The following is a 27,710-nucleotide window of genomic DNA, read 5'->3' as shown; positions in this document are numbered from 1 at the left end:
CAACCTGTCCACATGAGGCCCACAAATCTGTCAAAGATCTCTTTAATTCCTGCTGCACAATGGCTACATGGGGCGGAACATGGCCTTTGACATATGGGCTTAAGTATAATCAATATATGGGCCCAAGTGTGGGCCTGACTATGACTTAAGTCGATGGCCAGAAAAGGGTTCAGTTTGCGCTGCTTTTAACTTAACCATCTGGAATATTTAGGGGCCTCTTTGTGTTGGTCTTGTACTGCATCACATACATTGTTGTTGCCATTACTTTACAGCTCGAGCTTTTGGGATTTGTGGTTGTAGTGCTTTATTGGGTACAATGTTTTGGTTTGAAGTTCACATATCATGAGATTGCAGCACCCTCAATTTCCACTCTCTTTATGCTTGCATCATCTGCAATACAGTTTGGAATGTATGTATACTTGCCCCCTTAAAACTCATTTATCATTTCTCATGCTTGGGTTTTGAGACGAGTTTAGATGGAAGAGAAAGTGAAAGAAATTGTGGAGATCAAGCAACGGAGCTTTGCAGAAGAAAACCAGAAAACACTTGAGGTTCTAAAAGAAAGGTATGATTTGCTTTGATGTCATTTAAAGTTAGAAAGTGAACTCTTGTCATAGTTGTCATGGTGTCTAGGCAACCCTAGGCATTGGAGGAGGGACAAAACAAGGCAAAACCAACAAGGCGCTTATGTGACACCTAGGTGACACGATGCCTTGACAACTATGCTCTTGTTCCTTTCAGATGAGAAAAATTCATCTTATTAGAATGTTTTATGATCGTGTGGAGACAGGGAGCGGCTGTTGCAGGACCAGTTACGGCAAGCTAAGGATAGTGTTGCAAACATGCAGAAATTACATGAACTTGCACAGAGCCAATTGTTTGAAGTTCAAGCTCAGTCAGGTATACTGCTAATTTTTGAGTCTGTAGTATTATGTTGATTTTCAGACTCCTTGTCATTTTTTCCTTCGTTTCCCATGCCTCCTGAAACACTGATATTGTTCTGCATTCTTTGTCCATTCTCTCTCTGTAAGACGTTCTAAACAAAATTTTTTTCATCTACCTGTTTCAGAGGAGGAAAGAGCAGCAAAACAATCAGAAGTGAATCTTCTAATGGATGAAGTAGAACGAGCTCAAACACGTCTACTTAGCCTTGAAAGGGAAAAGGTGCATGTGAAGCCCATACTTTGTTTTGGAAGGATCTTATTATTATGTAATCCTGCTGTAGCCATTTTCTGATTAGTGATATGATAAAGATAACTCACTGTATCACGGGAAAAAGGTTAATTTCTATAGTTGCTTTAAATCCATATAGTGTTCCTTGATTTATTGATTTTTTTTAGGCAAAAATTCATCAGAACAGTCTGAAATTTTTAAGCTGCGTGGACAGTCAGTTTTGGCCAACTGACTGTCGGGTAAGTTTTACACCTTGTGGATTAGCCACAGTCAAATTCCTACCTCAAATTCAATCAAATGCCCACCCATGTTTGTCCATTCATCCTCGTTAGCCGTCCATGTATGTCCATGCAGCCTTTAGTCCCTAGATTTTCAGAGCTTTACTTTGCCACTTGTTGAACTCTATTTGGACCGAGACTCGACATGGCAGTGGACCTTGGGGTCTAATTGATGCAGGTCCAAGTTCACGCAGGAAGAAGAAGAGCAGCCTTTGAGCAGCCTTTTTTCATTGGAGCCTTTACTTATTTTGTTCCTTTTATGATAGGGTTAAAACAGTCTTTTTTCATGTTTAAATTTCGTAGTTCCTCCTCCACGATTTTAGAGGGAGAGGTGTTTTATTTGTTTCGTTTGTTAAACTTATACTCCCATTAAGAGTATATGTCTTTTATGTTTTATGTTTTGTGTTTAGGATTCAGATTAGGAATTCTCACTCCTAATCTGACTAGGACTGCTGTTAGATTGATTATTTGTGTAAGGCCTTTGGCCACTTCTTTTTATTATAAATAGATGAATCGTGGGAGGCTCCCCCCCAACTTTCTACTTGATCTGGAACTGCTGCTTCAAGCTGCTGCCACTGCTCCTCTGCGAGCCTACATCCTTGTGGAGTCAAGGTGGGTTAAGGGTGGGTTCTCCTGCGACTCCTTGCACTGTGAAGGTCAGGAGGTTTCTTCAAGTCTTCAAGTTTTCAGTTGCTGCCAATATTCCTGCTCTACAGTAAGTACAGATCTGCGAGTTAATTTACAGATTTCCATCCAAACCTAAACTCCATTAGACCTGCAACTCCTACCCCAACTAGGACGCCCTTATAACTCCAGATTTAGATCTCATTCCCCAACTCTACTTTCAGCCTACACTGGCCCGTAACCCTCCCCACACTCGACCATAAACCTAACCTGTAGTTCCCCTTATAACCCCTTCAATCCTTCATCCCATAAGACCCTAAGGCCTGCCACTCCCTGCCACACGATTCTGCCCAACTGCAGAATTCTAAAATCCTTCAAAACCTTAGTATTTTTATATCATTAAGACCCTCTAGACCTGCATATTAAAACCCTATAAACCCTATTACCACTACTTAACCCTAACCCTAAATTTTGCCCTAATAACCCTAATCTGCCCATTCGGCCAACCCTTAGACAGAATCTGGTCCTAAGTGGAGTTTACCTCACCTAGGCTACATTACTAATTGTCCACAAAATTTGGGCCCCATTTGTTTGCCACGTGGTGGATATTTGTGCCGTCTTGGACAACTTTGCCCTTTTTCCAAACTGGAACTGTTTGCTACTTTTATGAACAAATCATACTCTTGAAACAGCATGATCGGAAACATTTCCAATTATGATCTGTGATTCTGTATTGAGAAATGCTTGATCAATTCACTATTATGGTATCAGTCTGAAATGGGCTTCTATTTTAGGAAGTTCAATTGATTTGGAATTTTATTATGAGTCTAATTCCTAAGTTGATACTTTCATTTTTTGGCAAGGAGTTAGGCAGTCATAAGAGTTGCTATATTGTAATTGGATTCTTTTTAGGAGTCGTACTTTGATCATGAACTAAGGGACACAAAGTCATAGCCGAAGCTGGTTCTTCTTCTGTTTTTTTTTTTTTTTTTGGGGGGGGGGGGGGAGGGGGTTGGGGATGAAGATTAGTGGTTTCCTGGACTCAAGGTTTCAAATTTCGTATATGAACCTATTGTATCCTTTCCCTTTTATAACCTATTTTGCACATAATTTAGCATAGAACACACAACAATTGAAATAAGTATTAGGAATGAAGAAACATAAAATTAGAAGGCATTCCACCTTTATCAAAGTGCGAAACTATTTGATGTTACAAATCCACACTTGTCAAAATGTGTCATCATAAACACTTAATAAGTTCAATGCAGTACAAGTTTAATAGAACTCAATACCAAATACTAATATAGGGAGGGTTGAATTACTAGGCTGCCCCTGAGACTAATGGGTGGCAATTGTCGGCTATGTCATACTCTGTCTGAAAAAGCGCAGAAAGTCCGTCACAGCAGCCCAATAGGTGGAATCATCAACATGTGCAAGTTAACCCAACCTAGAAACTAGGATATAAATCATCGGGCTGTGAAGGTGCATATGCGGACCCAATGTAACTGCTTGGTGGAGCCCACATATATTGTTGCTGGGCCGGTTATGAGAAGCTCTTCACAAATGATGACCCACTATGTAATTTACCCTTGGACTCAGTGGGGAATGAAGAAGAGGAGAAATATTGGGCATACCCACCATACTTAGAACTGGAGCTCTCTGGGGCAAAAGATGCTGCACACAATTGCCCATACCCACCATATCTACCCTCCTCAATATTCAAGCCGATAAGAGAGCTAGACAAGCTCCTGATGTCTATATCCATGCTATCTTCTTGATGAGGTTTGGTAGGTTGAAAAGACGTACACTAGAAACTAGAATCACAGTGAACCAAAAACTTATGGTATATGGCAGAAACTGAAGATAAATATAACTCTCAAGCCATACAACCGATGGGGCCGAAACTAATATAGAATGATGGTCCTAATGGGGAGACTATGTGGTTAAATTATCAAAGCAATATGATGGTTAGATTGGGAGAAACAAGCAAGGACAGAAAATAGAAACGAAAAATCAAGAATTAGTAACTCAAAGAAAAACAACTAGAACTCACAAGTGTCTGGTTAGTCGGAATTTGTTGTTCCTCATTATTCTCTCTCCGGCCTTCTTGAAGTTGTCGTTGTCATCACCAATCGAACAGCATTCCCTACTCCACCTCCTAGACCCATCCTTCAGAAACTTGTAGATACACTTCGCATTATTTCTATCCTTAGATGCATCCACCGATTTCCGAAACACAGTCTTAACATCACAATAGACATGAAGTTGATGATGGATTGTCAAGTGGATTCAATCCAGCCATCACATATCATAGTCACACCGTAGTCAACCCACAATGGCTTCAAGCCCTCTATGTATTCTGCAAGCTTATCTCTCTACTTGGGCAAATAAACATTCATTAGCTTATATGCAAAGGGCCACTGCAATCTTGGGCCAGCTTTCCCTAAAGCGTTTAACGTGTTCTGGTAGTATGGTCCCATAGTGGCATTGGTTGGGATACTGTGGTGAAAGAACCATTTCAAAAGTACGTCACCCACTTCACCTTTCCAGTTATAGACCACATGTGCTTATGCCTCTGTCCGGTATCCTATGTTTTTAATTTCTGAGGTTGGCAAGATCTTGGCCAAAGATATCAATGGCACCCTTGTCTATTGGGGAACCTTGGGGCTCCCCGGACACTCTAAAATGGAGAGCAACCTTGGAAACAAGAGGCTTTTAGATTAGTAGAATGAAGACGGAGTGTATGATGTGTGTAATTTTAGTCATACTATGATGGACACTGACATGGTACGCATTGGGGAAAGAGAGATACCGCAAAGTAACCATTTTAGATATTTTGGGTCAATCTTAAATAACGAAGGTGACATAGAGGATGATGTTACACAACAAATTAAAGTGGCATGGATGAAGTGGACAGGTGTGTCCGAAGTGTTGTGTGAATGAGGTATCCTTTTAAAGCTCAAGGGAAAGTTCTATAGGACTGTTGTTCGACCGACAATGATGTATGGGGTAGAATGTTGGGCTGTTAAGAAGTATCATATTGCGAAGCTGTGTAGCAGAGATGAAGATGTTAAAGAATGAGCGTATCAGAACTGACTTCGGAGTTGCCCTAATCAATGACAAGCTCCGAGAGAGTTGTTTGAGGTGGTACAGTCATGTTCAACAGAGGCCTGTGGACGCCCCAGTAAGGAGTGATATGAACTAGATTGAAGGAGCTAAAAGAGCTAGGGGCAGGCCTAAAATGACCATAGGAGAAGTTGTGAGGAAGGACATGCATAGTCTAGGACTTGTACCAAGTATAACCTTGGATAGAGCCAATTGGAGGGCAAGGATCCATGTAGCAGATCCCATTTAGCTGAGATTCTCCTGACCTACTGGGTTGTACCTCTTTCCTCTTACTTTCATCTTCTTTTTTTTGTTTCTTTTTTCTTCTGTTTTCCATCTTTCATTTATCATTTTTCAATTTTCATGTCTCGTCACACTTCCCATTCCTCTTTTCCCCATTTGTTCATTCCCTTTCAGTGTTCCCTACTTTGTTTTAGTTGGATCCATGTAGCCGACCCCATTAAGTTGGGATATGGCTGAGTTTGTTGTTGTTTTGTTTCTTCCTCCCCCTCATCCTGTGCTGTGCAGAGGCTGAACCATTACCACCAACCTCTAGTGCAGCTGCTCTAAAGGAACCAACTCCTCCCATGAGCTCTCTGGCTCTATTTTGTTCTTGCGAGTGTGTATCTCTCTGTCCACTGCCTCAGCCCACCTTATCTCTCTTGCCTTTGCTCCTGTCGCCACATCTCTAGTCATATCCCCATCACTCATCTTCCTCCTGTAGTATCGTTGTTTCTCCACCACTGGGTCGTCAAACTTATCCCTCACCTTCTTGTCCAACCTCTTCTGGATATTACCCTTCATGAGGGCAGCCATGATCTTCTGCACCTCACCAGGGATTCTAAGGCATTTCGCCACATCCCTGAACCCACCAGCCAGATATCACTTCAGGCTTATGGTCCCACTACCCAGCATCCTCTTCTCATAATAATTACACATTGTCTTCTTCTTGTTATTACTAATTGAATCTGCTATGCCTCCATTCAATATCCTCTCCCTTAGCCATTATGCAACCTTCTTACAGTGTTGCATCAATAATACAAACATTATTAACTCTTCTAAAACATCAAGAAATCCATTTCTTATATTTTTCCTAGTTTGTCTTATATTTTCCCCAATTAAAAATATTTATCAATATTTTAAAAATAATAATTACCTACTTAACAAATATTAAGTATGAAACGACAAATTAATAATCACTTTCAGTTGAAAACACAACAATAATTTCATAAATTTTCATGATTTTCCAAACAAAATATTTCCCCAAATTTTATTGACTTTTTGGATTTTAAATTATTTTAAAAAGACATAGATTAAGAAAATTTTCAGGTAGAAAATTCAAACCGCCTCTGTGAAGTTATAGATTGGCCAATGGTGTCTAACATATATAACATTGAGCTCCAACCAATATATTTGGACCCTATATTTTTTCTTTTCAAAAATTATTTTGAAGGAAAGTAATTTTAAAATCAGAAAATCAAAAAATAAATTTTAAAATAGAAATTAAAACCGACTTTGTGAAGTTGTAGATCGACCTATGGTATCCAACATATAAAAAATTGAACACTAACCAATATTTTTTCCCCTATTTTTTTTTGGCAAAAAGTAGTTTCAAGGAAAAAGATTTTACCTCAAAATTCGGAAATTGCCCAAATCCACCAAAAGATTGAGGTAGATGCTCCAAAGTTGACTATAAAGTCTTCTTCTAGCAAAAGATTGAAGGATTTTGGACAAAAAGCCAGATTTCTAGCAAATTCTAAAGCTTGCGGTCAAAATGGCCGAAATTCTTCCATGAAATTAGTTGAAATCTCACATTTATGTACGGGGATTGTAATGTTTCAGCGATATACCAAAATTATACACCATTGTGGTCATTTCGCTGAATGTTTCGCAGAAACAGTGAATTCTACCTAGTTTGCATTCGTTCATAGTTATCAATGTCGCCTAGGCGTCCAGGCTCCTTGGTCCGCCTTGGGCGCCTACGCGGGCCCCTTGGTCCGCCTTGTTGGTGTCGCCTTGATTTTGGACCCTTAGCAAACCTTAGTTGTTTTGCGGCCATGATAACTATAAAAAACCTAGGACCTGTAACCAGTAACTTGAGAGAAGAGAAAAAGAGAGAATGAGAGAATAATAACTTGTTTTCTTTATTGATAGGAAAGCCCCTCTATTTATAATAGAGGGGAAATTACAAATAGAAAGGGGAACTCCTAATCATGATAGGATTCCAAGTTACAATAGGAAAAGAACTAGAACTAACAACTCAAACTGAGACTAACAACTCACAGTGGAATTAGGACTTGACCTAATTAGAAACTAAGACTCCAACTAGGACTAGGAAAATAGAAGATACACATATCAACCAAATCACTGTTCACGTGAACAGTGTCAGGTGAACAGTACTTCTCAACACTCCCCCTCAAGCTGGATTATACAAATAAGTAAAGAAAAAAGATCCAGCTTGAACTAAAGAAAAAAGAACTCCATAATAATGCTAACACTCCCCCTCAAGTTGGCGCATACAAAGTACTAGTACGCAACTTGAACAAAATGAAAAAAACTAAGTTGTAGTAGAATCCAGCTTGACATATGAATGCAGCTCCCAAATAAACCTTCAAGAACTTGAAAAAATAGATCTTCAAAACTTGGATAGACATGATCAGCAAACCGGGACTGGAATGTCTTCTAAAAAAGGCAGCTTTCAACGATCTTCAATAGCTATCCAGTGATGAATCTCAGATTGTCATAGTGACTTAGAATCTTGAAGTGAAATAACTAGAGCAGCAAGCAGCGAAAACAAACTGAATCAGGCAGCGAAAAAAATACTGTATCAACCCAACTGAAAGTCTTCAAATAGACAACAACCAAATATCTTCAATACTCTTCAATACTTCAATCTCCCCCTTACGGCAAACTCAACCCAATAACGAAGGATACCCAATGGCAATGGTAGAGAAAACTGATCTTCTATGTTCTGCACCAATGTTCCTGCAAGTTCTGCACTGTCTGCAGGTATATTGTACATAATCCCCCCCTCACGTGTAGTACACGTGGACATAATAGAGATGATGTAAGAAATAGGGCAAAAACATAATATTCCAGAATTTTCCAAAGGTGCTATGGGTAAGTAAGAAGGAAGGAATGGCAAAATTATAATTTACCAGAAATTTGCAAAGGTGTTATGGGTAAATACCAAAGGAATGGGATATGAAGGGAATTAGAATTATTGAAATAGAACGGTGTTGGAAAAAAATGGCATGGCTGTAATTTGGTGGAAATCCATTTTTAAACACAATCCAAGCCAAAGGGCAAACTGGTAATAAATCAGAATTTTCAAGGGTCAATTGGGTAGTCAAAGAGGGGAATGTATTCAAAGGTAATGGCAATTCCGTAAATAACCAGAATTTTGCAAGGGCCTTTTTGGTAAACAAAAAGCAATGGGATGCAATAAGTAAAATAATGGCTATGGCCTATGGAGAGTGGCAATCTTGTAAATAACCAGAATTGTCAAGGGGCTCTTGGTAAATAAGAAAGTAATGGGTCATGTATGGAATTAGATTTATAGATGTGGACACACTTGGAAGGAACAAACTTTTAATGGCAAGATGTAAATAACCATTAAAAGGATGGGTAATAATTAAAAGAAGGGTAATTGGAGCATTAAATACCAAATAGGTTAATAAGAAAGAATAGACCGTGAGTATAGAGAAGCCCATCGTCTTCAACCTCAAGGCTCCAAACAGTAGAAACCAGGGAAGAAGAGGAATTAGTGGCAGCGGCAGCGGCAGCGGCATCTCATCGACTTCAACCTTACGAAACCCAGCCACAACTCCAAAGTCTCCTCCATGCAACCGAGAAAAAGAACAGGTGAAGTAACGAAAAAAGGAGTTCCTCTTCTTCCTTCCACGAAACCAGAACCAAGGTGGTGGAGTGGTGCCTCTTCAGATCGATTCCGCACCCATGATTCACATCCAAACTTGGCAAAGTCTCAGATTTAAGTTTGTAACTCACAGCCCTCCAAACCCAACTAATACTCTACCAAACCAGCAATATTTGCAGAAGAAACAAAAATCCTGCAACTCCAATCTGGTGGTAGGGCTCAGAGCCAGATCTAATTTCCAACTCCAGCGTGAACCAGAGGCGAAACCAAGGGGATAACCAGGCCTTCTTGGCGGTGTTGCCTTCAACAATAGAAAAACAAAGGTATGCTGGTATTCAGGGATTAAAAAAAACAACATACCAGAGGCAGAAATTCTATTTGTAAACACCTCCAGATCAAGCCATCTCTAGCACCAAGCTGCAGGAGCAGAACCAAGCAAGTACCAATCTCGCAACCGAGAACACAGGAAGAAGAATTTCGGAAATTTTATCTCACAGGAATCACGCATCCAACAGGAAACGTTAGCTTGCGGAAATCTTTTTCAACCCTCACTGAACTTCAAGAACAAATTGCTGCCAAATTGAAGTCATTGATGGAGTCACCGCTTAGGGCAACAGCAGAAATCGAGCAAAACAATTCCATGAAAAATTCCAAAAAACAAAAGCATCAGCGACTCCAAGTTTCAAAGCCGTTGAGGAAGGGTTTTTGAACCAGCCGAAGACGATGGTTGAAAAACATAGCAGCAAATCAATAAGGCTATCGCAGGTAGCACAGAGCAGCAGTAGCAGTAGATGCAGACCAAGAATGATATTCTGCTGTACCGAAACGAAACCCTAGTTCTCCCTTCTTTTTTTTTTTTAAATTTTTTTTATTTTTATAATGAACTAGGGTTTCTCCATAAATCGGAGAACCTTGAAACGACTCTCAAACCGGCAATCTTGGAGAGAATCAGTCACTGGTTGCCTAGCTCTGATAGCATGTAGAAAACCTAGGACCTGTAACCAGTAACTTGAGAGAAGAGAAAAAGAGAGAATGAGAGAATAATAACTTGTTTTCTTTATTGATAGGAAAGCCCCTCTATTAGGGGAAATTACAAATAGAAAGGGGAACTCCTAATCATGATAGGATTCCAAGTTACAATAGGAAAAGAACTAGAACTAACAACTCAAACTAAGACTAACAACTCACAGTAGAATTAGGACTTGACCTAATTAGAAACTAGGACTCCAACTAGGACTAGGAAAATAGAAGATACACATATCAACCAAATCACTGTCACGTGAACAGTACTTCTCAAAAATAACTATGATTTCGTTTCCACTCATGTCAAAACTGAAATGTTAACATTTTGAACCATTTACCTGGTGGAGTTTCTTAATTTCTTCACTGTGGTCAAGCTTCTGTTGTTGCTTTGGCTGTTCTTATTGCTTCTAGTGACATATGCATAGTTGTCAAAGCGGCAAGGCGACCAAAGGTGGTGGAGAGCTGCCTAAGCGCTTAGGCGACCAAGGCACCCGCCTAGGCGACCAAGGCACCCTTAAGTGTATTTTTATTTCTCCCCTTATCTAAAATTATTTAGTGTGCTACAATATTTTAGTATGCTACAATATATACCCTATATCATCAAAAATCAACATTAAGCCTCCTTAAGTCATCAAAAATCAACATTAAGTCACCTCAAGTCATCAAAAAACAACATTAAGCCACATCAAGTTATCAAAAATAACATTAAGTCACATCAAGTCATCAAAAATCAATATTAAGCCATATCAATTAATCAAAAAGCAGCATGAAACTAGAAGACAGTAGAACTGAAGAAGCAAGCTATTGGAAGTTTGAAGCAATCAAAACATAAATTTGGTTTATACTAGTCTCACATTTGGTTTATACTGGTCTTAGAAAATATGATCTTATCTATCAGTAATGAAAATTGCTCTTGATTTAGAGAGATGTTCTTGTTCTCTAAGAAGTTTGACAAGTCAAATGATTTTAGTTTTACATGAGACTTTTTGTATTAGTTGGAGCACAAAACCAGCTTTCCAACAAATCTAAAATTGCTTAAATCTGATTTATATTGAAGAAGTTATGTTCCGGTCAAACCTTATTTGGTCTGAACGAAAGCTGTCAAAATGGCTCTAAATAAAAATATTTTTTTATATATGAAAACAAATGAATTTTTTACTGCACTTTGGTTTTTAGCAATGTTATACCATGTTAAGATTCATAGAATTTTTAGATTTGGGTAAAACCTCAGCATTTGAAAGTTGAAAATTTCACCTACCGTCGAAAATCCAGTTTTTGTTCTTGAACCGGGGGGTTGATTTTTTATCCTTTTGGAATTTTATTTTTTAACAATTTTTATTGGAATTAAATAGGGGGTATTTGCTTATTTATGAATAATATCTTAAGTAAATGAAATTACAAATATAAAACATTTACTTAAATGATATTTGGCATAAGTAAGGGTTAGCATCGGGGTTCGATACCAATAAAAACTAGTGCAAGGCGCCCTGCCTTGATAACTATGGACATACATAACTGTCATTCTTGATTGTTGTGTTTTCTCCTCTCTAGGATTCTTATTGTTAGTGGGTTCATTTCCCTCAGAATTTTTTTTTAAAAAATTTAATTTTTCATCTTTTTAACCTATCCTGCATCAATTCCTCAACCCTAACGCACCCTGACACGTGAAACATGCATGGGCCTCCCCAATTTTACAGGCTAGGGTTCCATGCGATGATGTGGGGTGAGATGGGGTTGTTGGGCCCATGGTGATGTAGAGAACTGTAACCAATCTTAACCTGACAGGTGTCATTTCGTACCATAGTCATTAAAGACAGGACTGAGTGGAGTTGCAGTGGGGGAAGGCACTGGTTAAACCTGCCCATTGCCATCCTGTCCAACTTGGATTTAGAGCTTACTTTTCAGCAAGGGATGCTATCGTGTATCAGTTCAGATCTGGATATGTACATAGTGGCCATGGATCATGGATTGAAAATCTGGATTATGTAGTTAACTTACTGAAACCATTGAGATTTGTAAATATGGATGGTTCTCCTAAAATTCCATCAAAAGGCAAAATTGGGAACCAGGAAGTTTGAACTATACTGCATGCAACCATGTGTTTTGCCTATTACATTCATAGTTTGCTTATTCTACTTGTTATTTTTTTTCCCTAATGAATGACAAGCAAGTGTGCCTGTCGCCTATTACATTTATAGTTTGCTTATCCTACTTTGTAGTTCTTGTTCTCTAATATAAGTGAATTGTTGGAACTGCTCTTTTGGGTGATTCTATACAGGGTCTCCTGCGCTCCCAGCTGCAACCAACCAATGGAGAAATTGGGAATAAGAAAACGTAAGTTACTCCAGTAGTTCAATATCAGACCTGCAAATGCAGTTTTATGTCAGGTCATATTAAAACCATTGAGTGTACGTAACCCAAAACATGTAGTCTTATAGATCGTTTTGCCTTATTTATGGAAATGTCATTGTCTCCATGTCACTGATGAGTTACAACTCACCATTTTCAACAAATATGACATCTTTCACATTTTAGAGTCTCCAGTACTGCTTGGAAATTATATTACTTTTACACCGCTGGAGATTCCATTGGTATTTAGAAAGTGTTTTGGTAGTACTGTTTATTTTTTCATTATAAAACTGTCAACTTGAGCTTTATGGTTTGCATAGGAGGCATCATTGTTGAATACTTTAAAGAATGTTCTTTAGCTAACTAAAGATTGCTCTGTTTGCAGTGATAATTTGGATTCAAATAGGATACTTGAAAGTTCATTGAGCGCAAAAGAGAAGTTAATCTCTGAACTGAACATGGAACTTCACAGTATGGAAACAACTTTATTGAATGAGCGAGAACAACACATGAATGAGATTAAGAATTTGAATGCATTACTGAATGAAAAGGTACTTGAAGCATTGTTTCAGTAATAGCTCCATTTATCCAAGAATATTATGTTTGCTGAAGTGAAAGTCTCGTTTTATTATGGTATTTGTTACAGAGAGGGAATCTGTACCTCAGGTTCTTCAGTAACATGTCCTGCTTTCTGAGTTCATACTTCTTTTGCACTTTGTATATAAACTGTTGTGCTCAATAATTTCTAAAATTTTTTTGGGTGAATAAAAAATTCATCCCCAAAGAGAAAAGGAATTACAGAGGCCCTCGAAGGGAACAGAAGGAAAAATACACAAATGCCCAAGCAGACCCAACCTCAAACAGGGGGGTTGGACTGCCGGAGTGGAGGGATAAAGGCCCCAGGATACAACAATATTTCTGGTCCTTGGGGTGTCATTACAAGAAGTAACAGCAGAGAGCTTGGCTTTGATGTTGAAGGAGATGGAATCCCAAATCTAACGGAGAGGCCGAGAGTTGGAAGTCCATTTCTTGATATTACGCTCCATTCAAATATGGTTGATGGTAGCACAAAAGGCCTGCTTACCACAACTGTGTCACAAATAGAGGAGGCAGCAAAAGCCATGTCTATCCAAATTTACTCCCTTGAGAAATTGAGGATTCTCTGCCTACGGGGCCAACATTTCGCAAGGATACCCTTCCAGATGGACAAAGAGAGTGTGCAGGCAAAGAAGAGATGATCCACATCCTTCCACTGCATTCCAGCAAAGGAAGCACAAAGGAGAGATTGGGATCTGACGGAGGCAAAGAAAGGACTGCATTGGGAGGCAGTTTGGACATGCCAAACAGTGAAGCTATGGCGGAGGATGTGGAGCTTGAACCAGACGAGCTTTCTCCAAGGGGACAAAGAACCTCTGGGCTGAATTAGGTTTCAGACATCTTTAGATCTAAAAAAGCCGGAGCTGGAAGGGGTCCAAGTAACACAATCACCCCTCCTTGAGGGTTTTCTGGGAATGGAAGTCAAAGCGTCCCAAACTTCATTGAGCACTGGGTGGAGAGTGGGGGGAGGATCCCAATCATCATTGGTGATAATGTCCACAACCAAAGATTGTCTTCTCAAACCACAGTTGTCCGCAATCATCATTTCTAAATTACATTTCCCACAGCCTATGTTCTTTGACTCCATTTGTGTTCCAGATTCTCTTTTTTGCATTTAGTTGGAGTGGTGTTCAGGATGGGTTCATGTAGATGAAGAGATTTGGAGAAAATCTAGAGATTGTTCAGAGTGGGTTCTCCAATGCATATATAGGGCATCTAATCTACGTACATTGCTGCTCTTTTTTGTTTCTCTTTGGCTTGTGGAGCCCAGATAAGTGAGTGTTCTTTAAACTTTATTACAGTTTATTACTATTGGAAAAACTTTAATTAACTCTTCCTATGGGGTTAAGTGGGTTTCATTTTTGGTCCTTAGGCTGGATGACCCAGGAGTGGTTCAGTTGTAGTAGGAGATGGTTACTTGCAAGTAGTTTGAATAGCAGAGAGAGATGTGATCAAGCCCTTGTCCTAGTATGAGGGATTTTTGACAAGAAAAATATATATGTGTAGTGCTCTAAAGACGCTGCTCATCGAATGAATCAGAAATGCTGCTTAATACTCTTGGGTGCGAGGAGTATGGAGTGATACAAGATGGATTCCTTCTTACCTAGGTTGATTTCTTGGTCTATATTTTTTTGTTCTCTCATCTACTCTTTTCTTTGTTTTCTTTTTTTTGCTTTCTTTTTTTTTTTTTTTTCCTGTATGTTATTCAGTCCCGCCATTAAGTCCTCTTTTCTTCATTCAAACTACCATCAACTGCAAGTACCCAAAAGAAAAGAAAAACTTACTGTCAACTACCACCAATTAGTTCAAGCTTTAGTCGTCTTCATCATTTCCACCTAATGAACCCCTGTCCTAACCTTAGGTTACAGCCATCCTTCATCCATATTCCCTGCATTCATATCCGAAGTTTCCACCACCTCTTTGGCAATCATGTCTCTCAACCCCTTTAGAGATCCATCCTCAACTGTCCCTTCAAGTTTCATTAAGCCAATAACCCTTGTTTCTCTTGTGCCAACTTCAAAATCCTATTTTCCAAATCACCTGTCAGGTCAATTGGCATTGGCACTACCTCACGAAGGAGTAGACTCGAGTTTGAGTCACTATAATTGCATGCCACTCTGCGGTACATGTGTTGATCCACATAGGCATGCCCCTGTTAGATCCCCACCCCCAATGCCCTGAACTTGTATTGCAAAATAATAAAAGGGGGTCCTTCTAGGTGTATGCCTAGTGATGTATATGTCATACCCCGGTCAGGTGCTTAAGGGCCAAGTGTGACGGGATGTCTCTGACATCCAACCAATCCCCAAAGATCACAAGTGCAGTATCCTATTCACAATCATTGCTCACAGATACAGTAATCAGAGGCAGCGGAAACAATTAAATAATAAAGGTAATATCAGTAGTAAAAGAAATCTATGTGATATTTCATGTATATAAAGAATAAAGCTTGTGATACTACTATACAGTTCTTAAAGGTACTGCAGGGTAAAACTATACAAGTACTATATTATATCTATACAGAACCATTTATAGGCATAAAAGAGTGGGGAGATAGCCTGGATTGTCAGGCCAAGATCAGGAGAATGCGCAATCATCACGTACGCACGAAGTATCGTGCACTTTAAACTCCAGCACCGCAAATCCAACTTTAGAAGTAACTAAATTACTTGAAAAAAATAAGGATATCCGCAGGGGTGAGTTCTTGACTGAGCCCAGTAAAGGAATGCATGCAAAACATATCGCAACAATTATGATGAATGTCCTAAGTAGCATGTCCTAACATGGATACTAAGTCACATGGGGTATAAGTACTACTGTGGTAGATGCAAACCTCGAAGAGAACCCGCCAGGAAAGCATGACACAAGGCAGCTAACCCAACAAACCCCCAATGACCAACCGGAAAGCATGACACCAGGCAGCTCCAAACGTCGGTCACCCGAGCGAAACCATTCTACCACGGTGAGGACCCGCTAGGAAAACATATCACCAGGCAGCTAATCTAACAAACCCTCAATGACCAACCCTACTGTTTATTCCCACAGCGGAGTACACACGCTAACATGGGACAGTGAATGGTACCCCGGCATACCTTCGGCTGTACCACAGGTGGTCCAGCACCTTACCCCCTGTTGGTAATGGGCGTAGTACTGGGTTATGATATAACAGCCTAGCCCAGTGCAATCTATGCATGATAGCACATGTATGAATAACTGAATTTCAATAGAACAGTACTTCTCCAATAATAATCATCAGTAACAAGTAAATATCAGTGTAAATGCAAGATGCCAATGCAACCTAATTCACATGCAGATTCTAATGCAGTAAATAAAAGCTAATAAACTATATGAACCGGATAATTTTGATGATGCATGACATGGCAATCAGAACAATAACAAATTAAAATGATAAACACTTCAAATTAAAGTCAGAATTCCCTTACCTGAATCTGTAGATCAGATATTAACAATTACCCACCAAAGATCCCAGCAACACAGACAAGATCAATGAAGAACAGGTTGAAACAGTCCTAAAACAGCAGAGAAACACCAAGTTTTGGGGTCAGAATACAGCAAAGGGTCAATCCAAGGGGTTAAGGGTATTTTGGTCCATTTTTGCTGAACCGGATTCACAGGGCACCTGAACCGGTCGACCGGTTCAAACCCTGGTTTTGCATCCGGTTCAAGTCCCAGAATTGGGGGTTTTGCTTTAAATGGGCAGATCTTAACATGCACAGTCCTAATTTTTGGTTTCAGACCATAATTAAGGTGGGTTAAACTGAATTCATAAATTAATTTCAAAACCTAATATCAAATTGGGGATTTTAACAAATAAACCCAAATTGGCAAACTAGGGTTCTATAACTTGAACAATTAAACCTGAATTTGAGTTCCTAAAATGGGGAATTAGGTTTTAGTCACAACTGAACCATTAATTGGTTCAAAACAGAAATTACATAAGCTGAAATTAAGTAATTAAAGCTTGGTTCTTATGCTTTAATGGCAGGAACCAAATTAGGGCAGAATTGGGACTGAAATTGAGAAGATTAAGATGGAAAATTGAAGAAATAGGGCTGGATCTTGACATGCAAAGGTTTAATTTCAGGTTTTGGACTTAAACTAAGGTGGGTCAATATAAATTTCAGGTTAATTTAAAAAACAATCACAATTAATTTGGGGAAAGATAATTAAACTCAAAGAATTCAATCAATTGGATAATAGAACTTGAAATTGGGTTCAAAGATGTGATTTATAATAAATCAGGTACAGCTGAATCTAAATAATCACCAAAACAATAGGGTACAGGTAGAATTTTAGTTAATAAAACTTAGTTTTTTTAAAGCTTTAATGGCTGAATCAGTTAGGACTGAAATTAAGGAAGAAATTAGGGAAGAAGAGGATGGATACAGCAGTATTTGATTAACTTACTCAAATTCTGCAGTAAGAATTCGTAGATGGCAGTTTGCTTCTAAGTTTCTAAGGTCTCTAATGGATATCTTCAGGCTCCCAAGCCAATACCAAGACGAAAGGCTCCAAGGTGATTCTTCTTTTCCTTCTTCTCCTTCTTTTTCTCCCACTTTCCTTTCTTCTTCTCTAAGATACCAAGGCTGAATCGATTTTCCTTTAGTTTAGATATGTGAATAGTGAATTTAGAAATAAGTTCTATATATATAGTGCTTAAGTTAAGGGGCTGTTTGTTTAGCTAAGTTAAAAATCAGATTCTAAAATAGATTCTTAAAACAGATTTTAATTAGAATTTCGTACCTATTTCATTATTCTAATTATATAATGATATCATACGACATCAGAGACAATCCGAATACGGGTAAATGTTAGGAATTGGATTTCCCACTGGGGATGTAGGTCCCACAGAGGTAAATTGACCAAAATACCCCTCTAAGTCTAATTAGTCGAACATAACATTTTAAAAATACATTTAAATTATACTTACATTGAGTCTAATTAAGGGAGAGGTCCTGCAGCCTGTTCAGCCAGCAAACCCGACACAGGTAACTCTGGTGCGGGGTCTCACAAGGTAAAAATTACTATTCTGCCCCTAATACACTAATTAATTAGAAATACAACATATATATATATATAAAATGGGATTCTTATTTGGGATTCGGCCTAAGACAGAGAGAGGCTTCGCAGGCCATCAAACCAGCATGCCAAGCACAGGAAAAAGATGTGATGTTGCCCATAGCTTGAGGTTAGAATGGGAAATATTGAACCAAAACCTGAAATTACTCGGGTTCCAAAAGTTCAATTTTTTATTTTTTATTTTATTTTTTGCCGGTTTTCACAGTATAACCCCTCGCTATAGAGTACATGGGTACCCTTGTGAGGACCAGGCAAGCATCTTATTGGTACAATTTTAGCTTAAAATGAGTTGAGGTAGTACCTAAAATTACAAAAGTTGCCATTTTTTATTTAATGCTCATTTCCATTTGATGGTATTTTGGTAATTTACTAAAAATTTGAATCAGAGTTTGAGCAACTTTCCATACTTTGGGTTAAAATTTGTCCATTGAGATGTATGTGGGGTCTTGTATCACACGGACTAACCCATGCACTGCCAAGTGGCAAATAATGAAGCGTTATACTTCACTAGGAATAGTGATGCCTAGAAGAACCCTAAAAAATTAATATAAAAAAATTCAAAACAAGTTCAGAGAACCCTCTTTCTCTACAAGAAATCGTTCTTTCTTCTTTAAGTATCTTTCAAAAACCCTATATAGGGAACCCTCTTTCTCTAAAAAAAATTGTTTCTTCTTTAAGTATCTTTCAAGAACCCTAATTCCTCAGAGTTGAGATGATATATATTTTTTGGTGGTCCAACAAGGTTTGTTGTATGGTTCCTAACATGACATAAAATATAGGGTTCCTAATAGTTCATTAATTCCTCTTTAAAGCACAATTTTTAGCTGCTGACATATTTCTTTCTTATAAACTTTCATATCATACTAATATAGGGTAATTTTTTTATGTTCATTCCTTAGTTCACTCATATGTAACATTTAATTTGTATACAAGATTATTTTTTGATGGATAGAATGGCTTAGAGTGGATAAACGTAGACCTTGAATTTAAGTAGTTCAAATGTTTTGAACTTTGTTTAGGAAATGGATAGAGCATACATATTAGACTCAAAATCTTGAAAATGGTAATAATTACTTAGGAATATCCTCCATTTACACATTCATTTTGGAAGTAGTTCCAAGACAATTTGTTTTATTGTATATTCATATCCATCTATATGTGATTTAGATTCCTACTTCCAATGGTTGCTACTTACTGTAGATTTTCGAAATTTTCTTTGTTAATTTACAGGACACTGCTCTTGGGGAGTTAAAGAAGGAGCTTCAGACGAGACCCACAACCAAATTAGTGGATGACCTGCGCAAAAAAGTCAAGATATTGCAGGTGATTCTATTCCTTCTAACACTTGTTGGTGGACTCATGAATTACCTCCTCCATATTGCTTTAATTGCCATCATTGCTTGACTGTTTCTGTTTCGCAAAACTTTATAATATTCAGTCAAACTTATCTGAAAAGTTTTGCTTCTGGTAATGGCATTCATATGATGCACTATTTTGAATTTCCTATGATTTTGAGAACTTCTCAGGTACTAAATATCATAGGCGGATATTTTAATATGCATGTGGTGGGGCTCGATCCTAGTATGACCATGGAAGAGTTGTTTGGAGGAATAGGACCCGTGTGGCGGACCCCTTGTAGGGGAAAGTTCCTGGGATGTTGCTTTGACTTCTTCCTTTACTTATTCTTTTTTTTTTTACTGTCTTTTACCCCCTTTTTTACTTCTCTTATTTCTATTACTATAATAGCCTCTATCGGATCCATGTAGCCGACCCCATTTAGGTTGGGATAAGGTTATGGTTGTTGTTGTATCATTTTGAGAACTTATCAGAGAAGGAGAAATTTGAGCTTAGGGTTTGATGAAAAGGATGAACTTAACCTATGATATTTAGTACCTGCATTATTTTGATCGTGCAGGTCTTAAATGGATTCTTAACTGGTGGTTGAAGGTAATTTTGTTGGTCTACTTTTTTTTTTTTTAATCCATAAAAAAAATGTAGCAATACAACAACTCAGCCTTATCCCAACTAAATGATGTGGGCATCATGGATCCTTTCGAAACAGCGTAGGGAAAAACTGAGATCCTCACAAAGAAAAGGAAAATAAGAGTAATGGCAGCGCTAGGTTGGTTTGCGTTTGTTTTTGGATTCGATTATTTGGAAGATTTCTCATTGTTTTCGGGAAGCTAATCCCATCGCTGATTTTCTGGCTAAATCGGCGGCTACTCTTCAATCTTCTTTAGTGATGGTGTCCCTTCCGGCTCTTGTTCAAGATGAGTTGATTTTGGATGCTCAGGGTAGACCGCGATTCAGGCATAGCTACTCTTGATTTCCCATGTGGTTTTTCCTTTGGCCTTTGTTTCTCCCTGCTGATGGCAATGCCGAAGGTGGGGGAAATTTGGGGCGGTTTTATTTCCTCTTTTGAGGAAGTTTTCCTCCCGTTTATTCCGTAATTTTCGTTTTTTTGTGTGTGTTTTATACATGATCTTTTAGCTTAAAAAAAAGAAGGAAAATAAGAGTAATGCAGAATAAAAATGAAGAAATGAGATAAAAAGGTGAGAAATGGAAAATGAAAAAAGATTAAATAAAGTAAGAGGAAAGAGGATAGCCCATAACATTAGGAAAAATTCCAGTTACAAGGTGTCGACATTATGGATCCTTGCCCTCCAGTAGACTCTATCTGAGGTCATACTTGACACAAGACCCAGACTCTGCATGTCATTCTTCATAACCTCACTTATGGTCATTTTAGGCCTGCCCCAAGCTCTTTTAGTTCCTTCAATTGGAATCTGATCACTCCTCCTTACTAGGGCATCCCCAGGCCTCCGTTGCACGTGGCCAAACCACCTCAGACGACATTCTCGAAGCTTGTCGCTGATCGGGGTAACCCCCACATCACCTCTAATACGTTCTTTCCTCACTTTATCCTTCCTAGTTTTGCTGCACGTCCATCTTAACATCCTCATCTCCGCAACACACAACTTCGCTATATGACACTTCTTAACTGCCCAATATTTCGCCCCATACATCATAACGAGGTTGGGCAACAATCTTGTTGAACTTTCCTTTAAGCTTTAAAAGAATGTGTCGGTCACACAGTACTCCGGTCACCGCTCTCCACATCATCCATCCCACTTTAATTCTTTGTGAAACATCATCATCTATGTCACCTTTGTTGTGTGTGATAGACCCCAAATATTTTACATAGTCATTTGGCGGTATCTCTCTCTCCTCAATTTTACCATGCCATCATCCATCATAGTGTGACTGAAGTTGCACATCATATACTCCGCCTTTGATCTACTAATCTTAAAGCCTCTTGTTTCCAAGTTCGATCTCCACATCTCTAGCTTAGTGTTGATCCTTGGTTTTGTCTAATCCAGCAAAGTGATATCATCGGCGAAGAGCATACACCACAGAACCTCGTATTGGATGTGCTTGGTTAATTCATCCATGATATGCGCAAACAAATAAGGGCTTAGGGCTGATCCTTGATGTAACCCAACCGTAATTTGGAATTCCTTGCCTTGGCCCTCCCACAGATCTCACACTAGTCACCACACCCTCATACATATCTTTAATTACATCTATATATTTACTTGACACCCCTTTCTTCGCAAGAACATGCCAAATTAAATCTATAGGACTTTGCCATAGGCTTTCTCCAGGTCAATAAAGATCATATGGAGATCCTTCTTGCTAGCTCTACATCTTTCCATGAGCCTCCTCAGTAAGTAGATAGCTTTTGTAGTGGATCTATCTGGCATAAAACCAAATTGATTCTTTAAGATATGAGTCTTTCTTCTCAGGCGGGCTTCAATAACCTTCTCCCAAAGTTTCATAGTATGACTCATTAGTTTTATGCTTCTATAGTTGTTGCAACTTTGGACATCACCCTTATTTTTGTAGACCGGGACTATAGTGCTTCTCCTCCAATCATCTAGCATTATCCTTGTGATCATTACCTTGTTAAATAACTTGGTTAACCAATATACCCCACATACTCCTAGGGCCTTCCACACTTCTATTGGGATCTCATCTGGGCCTATTGTCTTGCCTACTTTCATCTTTCGTAGTGGTTCTTTAACTTTTGCCACACCAACCTTTCGTACATATCTATGATGTGTGATGTTTTGATGACTACGGCAATTAGCCGCTTCAGTGATGTTCGAACTATCTCCATTCTGAAGTTCTGAGATAGTCAGTTATACTCATCCCATCTCCTCACAATGTCCTCATCCCTTACGAACCCTCTTCCATCCTCCCCATTGATACATCTCATCTGGTCAAAATCTCTATTATTCCTTTCTCTCATTTTAGCTATTTTATAAATAGCTTTTCCTCCTTTGTGTTTAGATTACTATATAGCTCCTCATAAAAAAAAATGTAGAAATCACTAGTAAAAATGAAGGCAAGGAGATAATTTTTTTTTAAAAGTAAGATTAGGATATTATTTACCTTTGTATGTCCATTACTTTTTGCGAAGAATGCCTTGGTAATCACAAATAATTGCGTACCCTAAAGATGGAGGTATATTATTAACGGAATGATTATGCCATGTGATGATTTTGAAATAATCCCTTGCAACATCACCTGGACATAGCCAATGCTATTGTATAAACACCCTTCTGCCCCAATTTATGCATTTATACCATTTTCTTTTGAGAAACGTTTTTTTTAATGTATTATGTTGTAGAAATCTAAAGTGTTCAACTCTTAGATAAACATAGAAGCTTTCAGTTCTTTCAATCTGCTTTCTTAACTTGTTTATGGGTATACTTGTTTTAATTATTCATTTATCAGTTAAGCCTTGAAAACTTATAATATTGTGTTTATGGCTTGGGAATAACAAAGCATATCCTCTCCTGGTGTATTTTTGAGATATCACTATATCAGGAATGGACATACAATCATAAATGTGCAGTGCTTGTATGTGTTGAGATTTTGAATGTATTATTTTCTTGCAGCATTACCTTCTAGGTTCCCAACAGTTTGGGCATATATCTTTAACCACCTTCTTTTTCTCTCTCTGTTTTCAGGCAGTTGGCTATAATTCAATTGAGGCTGAAGATTGGGAACTAGCTACAAGTGGAGAAGAAATGAGCAAATTGGAGACCCTACTTCTTGATAAGAACCGGAAAATGGAACATGAACTCACACAGTTGAAGGTATGAAATGGCTGAGTGCTTGGATTCCTTGCATAATGTGCGTCTGCTTAAGATTTAAGAATGAACCTATTAGAGATATGGCCAGAAGAAATGGAAATACTGTAGATAATGGTTATTTCTTTTCCTACTATCATATCATATTGGTTTCACTTTAACATCTTTATACTACATTCAGATCAAACTTTCTGAGAAAACATCTCTGTTGGAAACGGCAGAAGCTAAGGTTGCAGAAGTAACTGCAAAGGTGAACGAACAGCAAAAGTTAATAGCAAAGCTTGAAGATGATATATCGAAGGTTTGGACCTATAACTTCTGAAATTCTCTTTAATTGGCTACAAGTTGAGTAAATTGAACGTAGAAATTTCAGTTGGTTTAGCATTTTTATGCCCACCCTTTTGTTCATTTCTTGAATATATGTTATTATATTTCATATGTTATTCAAACATGTGTTGGTAATTTATTCCAGTTACTAGCTTTGTTTTTATTTTTTTTTTGTCCTCTTGATAAAGGGCTACAGCTCCGCAGATCGAAAAGGAACTCTGTTTGATGAGTGGGAACTTCAAGAGATTGGAGGAACAGAAGTATCTGAGGTACTCTGTTTTTGCTTTTCTCACAACTCTTTTCCTTGTGTTTGTGACTACTTCCTTCGTGACTACTTCCTTCTAGAGCTCAATTGAAGCATTTTTTGGTCTTGTTTGTAAATATACTTACAGGAATTTGCTTTGCATCTGTTGTACATCATAAATAATTAGAGTTGAATGATATTCATCTCTTCAATGGATTTCTTGTTTTAAAAAAAAAAAATATTATTTATCAAGTTTGATGTTGTTAGAATTCCAATTTACTGCCAATACTAATATGCTTTTAGGTTCCATGGGTAATCTTTGTTTTCTCACTGTGTTGAAGATTCTTCTTCTTATTTTCCCGTATTTTCTGGAACTCCAAAAACTGTTGCTCCATGAAATCCTTATCCACTCAATACAACACATTACAACCTGAACCCAGTATCAAAGCCACTTTACGATCTAGATTCTATCAAACTGTTGCTCCATCAGAACTCCATAAACTGTTGCTAAACTCGGATTTTGTGAGATTCCAATCTTTCTATTGAAAATCTCTTCAAATTTTATCAGCCGCTTAGTTTTCACCCTTATATCATCCAACCTAATTTCATCTCAAAATTCAAACCCAAGCTCCCTTCTTTCCATTTCTACAAAAAAAAAAAAAAAAAAAGATCCCTTGTTTTCATAATTACATCCTTCAGTTGATACTCTATGATGCGAATTCGGGGTCCTGAAACCCTATTCGGATCGCTTATGGGCTCACCCAAGTGTTAGATTACTCAAATCATAAGCATAAGTGGCAAATAAGTAAATATTGAAGTTGTAATGTTGTATAGGAGCAATGGCAGAATGATAAATAACGGAAGGTTATAAGGGAATGGCAGTATCGTAATTAAATGGAATCAACTACATAAAAAGGAACTAGTGAATGGACTATATAATATGTTAATGGGAGGGGTATACTTGGATTGGGACACAAAAATAGGGATAGGAAATAATAGTGAAATAAAGGAAGGGTAATAATGGCAAAATCAGAAATTAGAGATTAAGAAATAGAAGAAACCTTTCTTCTTCTTCCTCATTGGAAAACCAGGCGATAGCGCCAAACTTTGAAGAGAAGAACTCGATGCTGTGGGGTTCACTGGAGCAGAAATTCTGGACTCAGGTACTATATCCCAATCTCTATTGGAACCAGCCAACAAACTCATGGTTCAGCAACCTAATAATCAAGGGTTTTGATAGGAAGCAGAACCTGGCGGAAGTTATGGTTTTAGATCTGTTACAGGTATTGTTCCTCATCACAGGAATGGGGTTAGGGCTGGGGTTGTAAGAGTTTAAATTGCCTAAGGGTAGAGAACCTTCAATCTAAATTTCAGATTCATTGAACAACTCGTAAGAAAACTCAATCAAATCTATTGGCAGTTCAACTGGCTCGGCAATAACAGAGTAGGGTAAGAACAGCTTACCAAAAGGAAAAGAAGGAGAGAGAGAGAGGACTAAAGAAATTATCAGTAGAGGGGAGAAGAGGTGGTCACACAACCATTGTTATTGCACCCAAGGTACTAAGACTCAGAACTCGATCCCTTGAAAAACCGAGTCGAGTCGAGTCGAGATCTCGGCCAAGATCTCGCCGAGTTGGTGCATTTTTTTTTTTGACTCGAAGCCTCAAACTCGGTGGGTTTTAGACCTAGTCAGCCTACTTTAAGTCATTTAAACACAATGGTACTATCAGATTTTGCAAAAACAAAGTCCAAATAGGAGTTATGTGCCGGTCAAACTTAATTTGGTGTGCATGAATGCTGTCAAAATCGCTCTGAATGAAAATATTTTCTTGGACATCAAAACAGATGAATATTTTACCGCACTTTTGGTTTTTAGCAATGTTTTACCATATTAAAATTTATGGAATTTTTAGATTTGAGAAAAACCTCAGCATTAGAAAGTTGAAAATTGCACCTACCATCGAAAATCCAATTTTTGTTCTTGAATTGGGGGGTTGACTTTTTTTCATTTTGGAATTTGATTTTTTAACTATTTCTATTGGATTCAAATAAGGGGGTATTTGCTTATTTATGAATAATATCTTAAGTAAATCATTTACTTAAATGATATTATGCATAAATAAGTGTTTGTCTTAGTTCCTGGCCTAAATAAGTGTCTGTATACCAAGGTTTGCATAGATAGGTGTCTGTATACCAAGATTTTCCACCAAGATCTCGAGATTTGGCACTCATATAAAGGAGTTTGGGTCGAGATTCTCGAGATCTTGAGATCTCGGTCGAGTTGTTGCACTTTTACAATTCGTATGTCAACTTGTCTCGGTTTCTCAAAAAGCCGAGAAACTCGCCGAGATCTCGGCGAGATCTAACAAGTTCTCGAACTATGATTGCACCATACCGGTACCACAAACAACTCAGTAAATTTCCATTCATTCAAATCTACTTCCATCGTTGGGTTACACATCTATTTATAAAACCCAGAAAATAAAGATTCCTAATTACTTCCTAAAACTTAGACTAATAAAAATAGAAACTAAATAAAACCCAAATTGGACTTCCCTACTGATGCAACACCAAGTAGGAAGAAGAAGAAGTCTTGACATTAGGGAGTTAGGGAGCCATAGCTTAGGTTTACATTCTAGCATTTCCATTTCATACTTGGTTTATTTTTCTGTTATTTAATTGAACCGGTTTAAAATTGGTTGCATCCAAGTGGTTCAATTGGGTCAATTTAAGTTTATTAGCTAAGTGTTCTTTTAATTTAAGTTATTAGGGGTAGTTAGGACATTTTACTGTTTTAAGTTAATAGCTTTAGATTATAATCACACCCTTCCACGATTTGTGAAGGAGGAGTGTTTAAATTGTTCTAGGATTTGGCATAAGGCCATCTTATAAATAAAACAAATTGTGGGAGGCTCCCCCACAGATTATTTGAATTAAAATTTCGTTTTCGGTTGGCTGCCATTGTTGCTGCTCCTTGCTCCCTTGTGAGTGTGTGCATCCTTGTGGATCTCAAGGTGGAAAGGGACTGGTGGAATCCGGTTGACTCCTTACACCGTGACGGTTGGGAGGATCTTCTTCAATTCGAAGGTGGTTCTATCCTTCACAAATGTTCAAGCTGCTGCCAGTAGAATCTCCAGTAAGTTTGACACCCAATTTCTTCTTCTAACCCTCTAGTCCTTTCCCCTAATCGATCCCTTTTATTTTTGGTTTGAATCCCATAAACCCTAACTCCATTAAACCCTAGATCTTGCTGCCCAGCCATATTTAACCATTAGAATTACTTCAAATTCAAACCACAACCTCTCCTTAATACCCCCTACGCTTAACCTAGCCTGCTGCCCCATCCTAGCACCCTAAACCCTAACTAACATTGTCTCTGTGAAATCCAAAAACACCCTAAATTCTGTAAAACCCAACTCAGCCATCAGAAAACTCCCAAATTCTGGTCGAACCTCCCTCCCACTGTCCCCTATACTCAATCCAAAACCCTGCCCCAAATCCCACTCTAAACCCTAGTTTTGATTGTTTTCCTATTTCCAAAACCTGAAACCCTAACCCTAATTCTGCATAATTTTCAAACCCATTCAAACCCTAATATTTTTATACTATAATACCCCCCTAGACCTGCCCATTAAAACCCTATAAACCCCATCATCAACATCTCACTCAAACCCTAGTTTTACCCTAATTTACCCATACTTAACCCAATCGGCCAGCACTATTTGAGTTCCTCTTTACCTGGCTCCTAGTAGGATTGTCTCCTATTCTAGGATGACATTACCTACATGTCTAATAGCTACCCAAAATAAAAGATTACATATATTTCCCAAATAAAATAATTCCTAAATATCCTA

The 27,710-nt window shown here is 38.2% G+C and overlaps 1 protein-coding gene across 2 annotated transcripts in view; it reads left to right on the top strand.

Annotated features, from left to right (window-relative positions):
* Window positions 1-27,710, top strand: part of LOC122664540 (protein CASP) — a 90,394-nt gene that overhangs the window by 30,363 nt on the left and 32,321 nt on the right. For both annotated transcript variants that reach the window (XM_043860389.1, XM_043860390.1), the window contains exons 5-13: window positions 477-565; window positions 791-900; window positions 1,070-1,164; window positions 12,359-12,414; window positions 12,815-12,980; window positions 19,357-19,449; window positions 23,163-23,291; window positions 23,467-23,586; window positions 23,801-23,881. In XM_043860389.1, coding sequence (XP_043716324.1) covers window positions 477-565; window positions 791-900; window positions 1,070-1,164; window positions 12,359-12,414; window positions 12,815-12,980; window positions 19,357-19,449; window positions 23,163-23,291; window positions 23,467-23,586; window positions 23,801-23,881 — 939 coding nt within the window. The remainder of the gene's footprint in view (window positions 1-476; window positions 566-790; window positions 901-1,069; window positions 1,165-12,358; window positions 12,415-12,814; window positions 12,981-19,356; window positions 19,450-23,162; window positions 23,292-23,466; window positions 23,587-23,800; window positions 23,882-27,710) is intronic.

Source organism: Telopea speciosissima, chromosome 6 (genome assembly GCF_018873765.1).
Source record: "Telopea speciosissima isolate NSW1024214 ecotype Mountain lineage chromosome 6, Tspe_v1, whole genome shotgun sequence".
NCBI lineage: Eukaryota > Viridiplantae > Streptophyta > Magnoliopsida > Proteales > Proteaceae > Telopea > Telopea speciosissima.
This window is presented reverse-complemented; position numbering and strand designations above follow the sequence as displayed.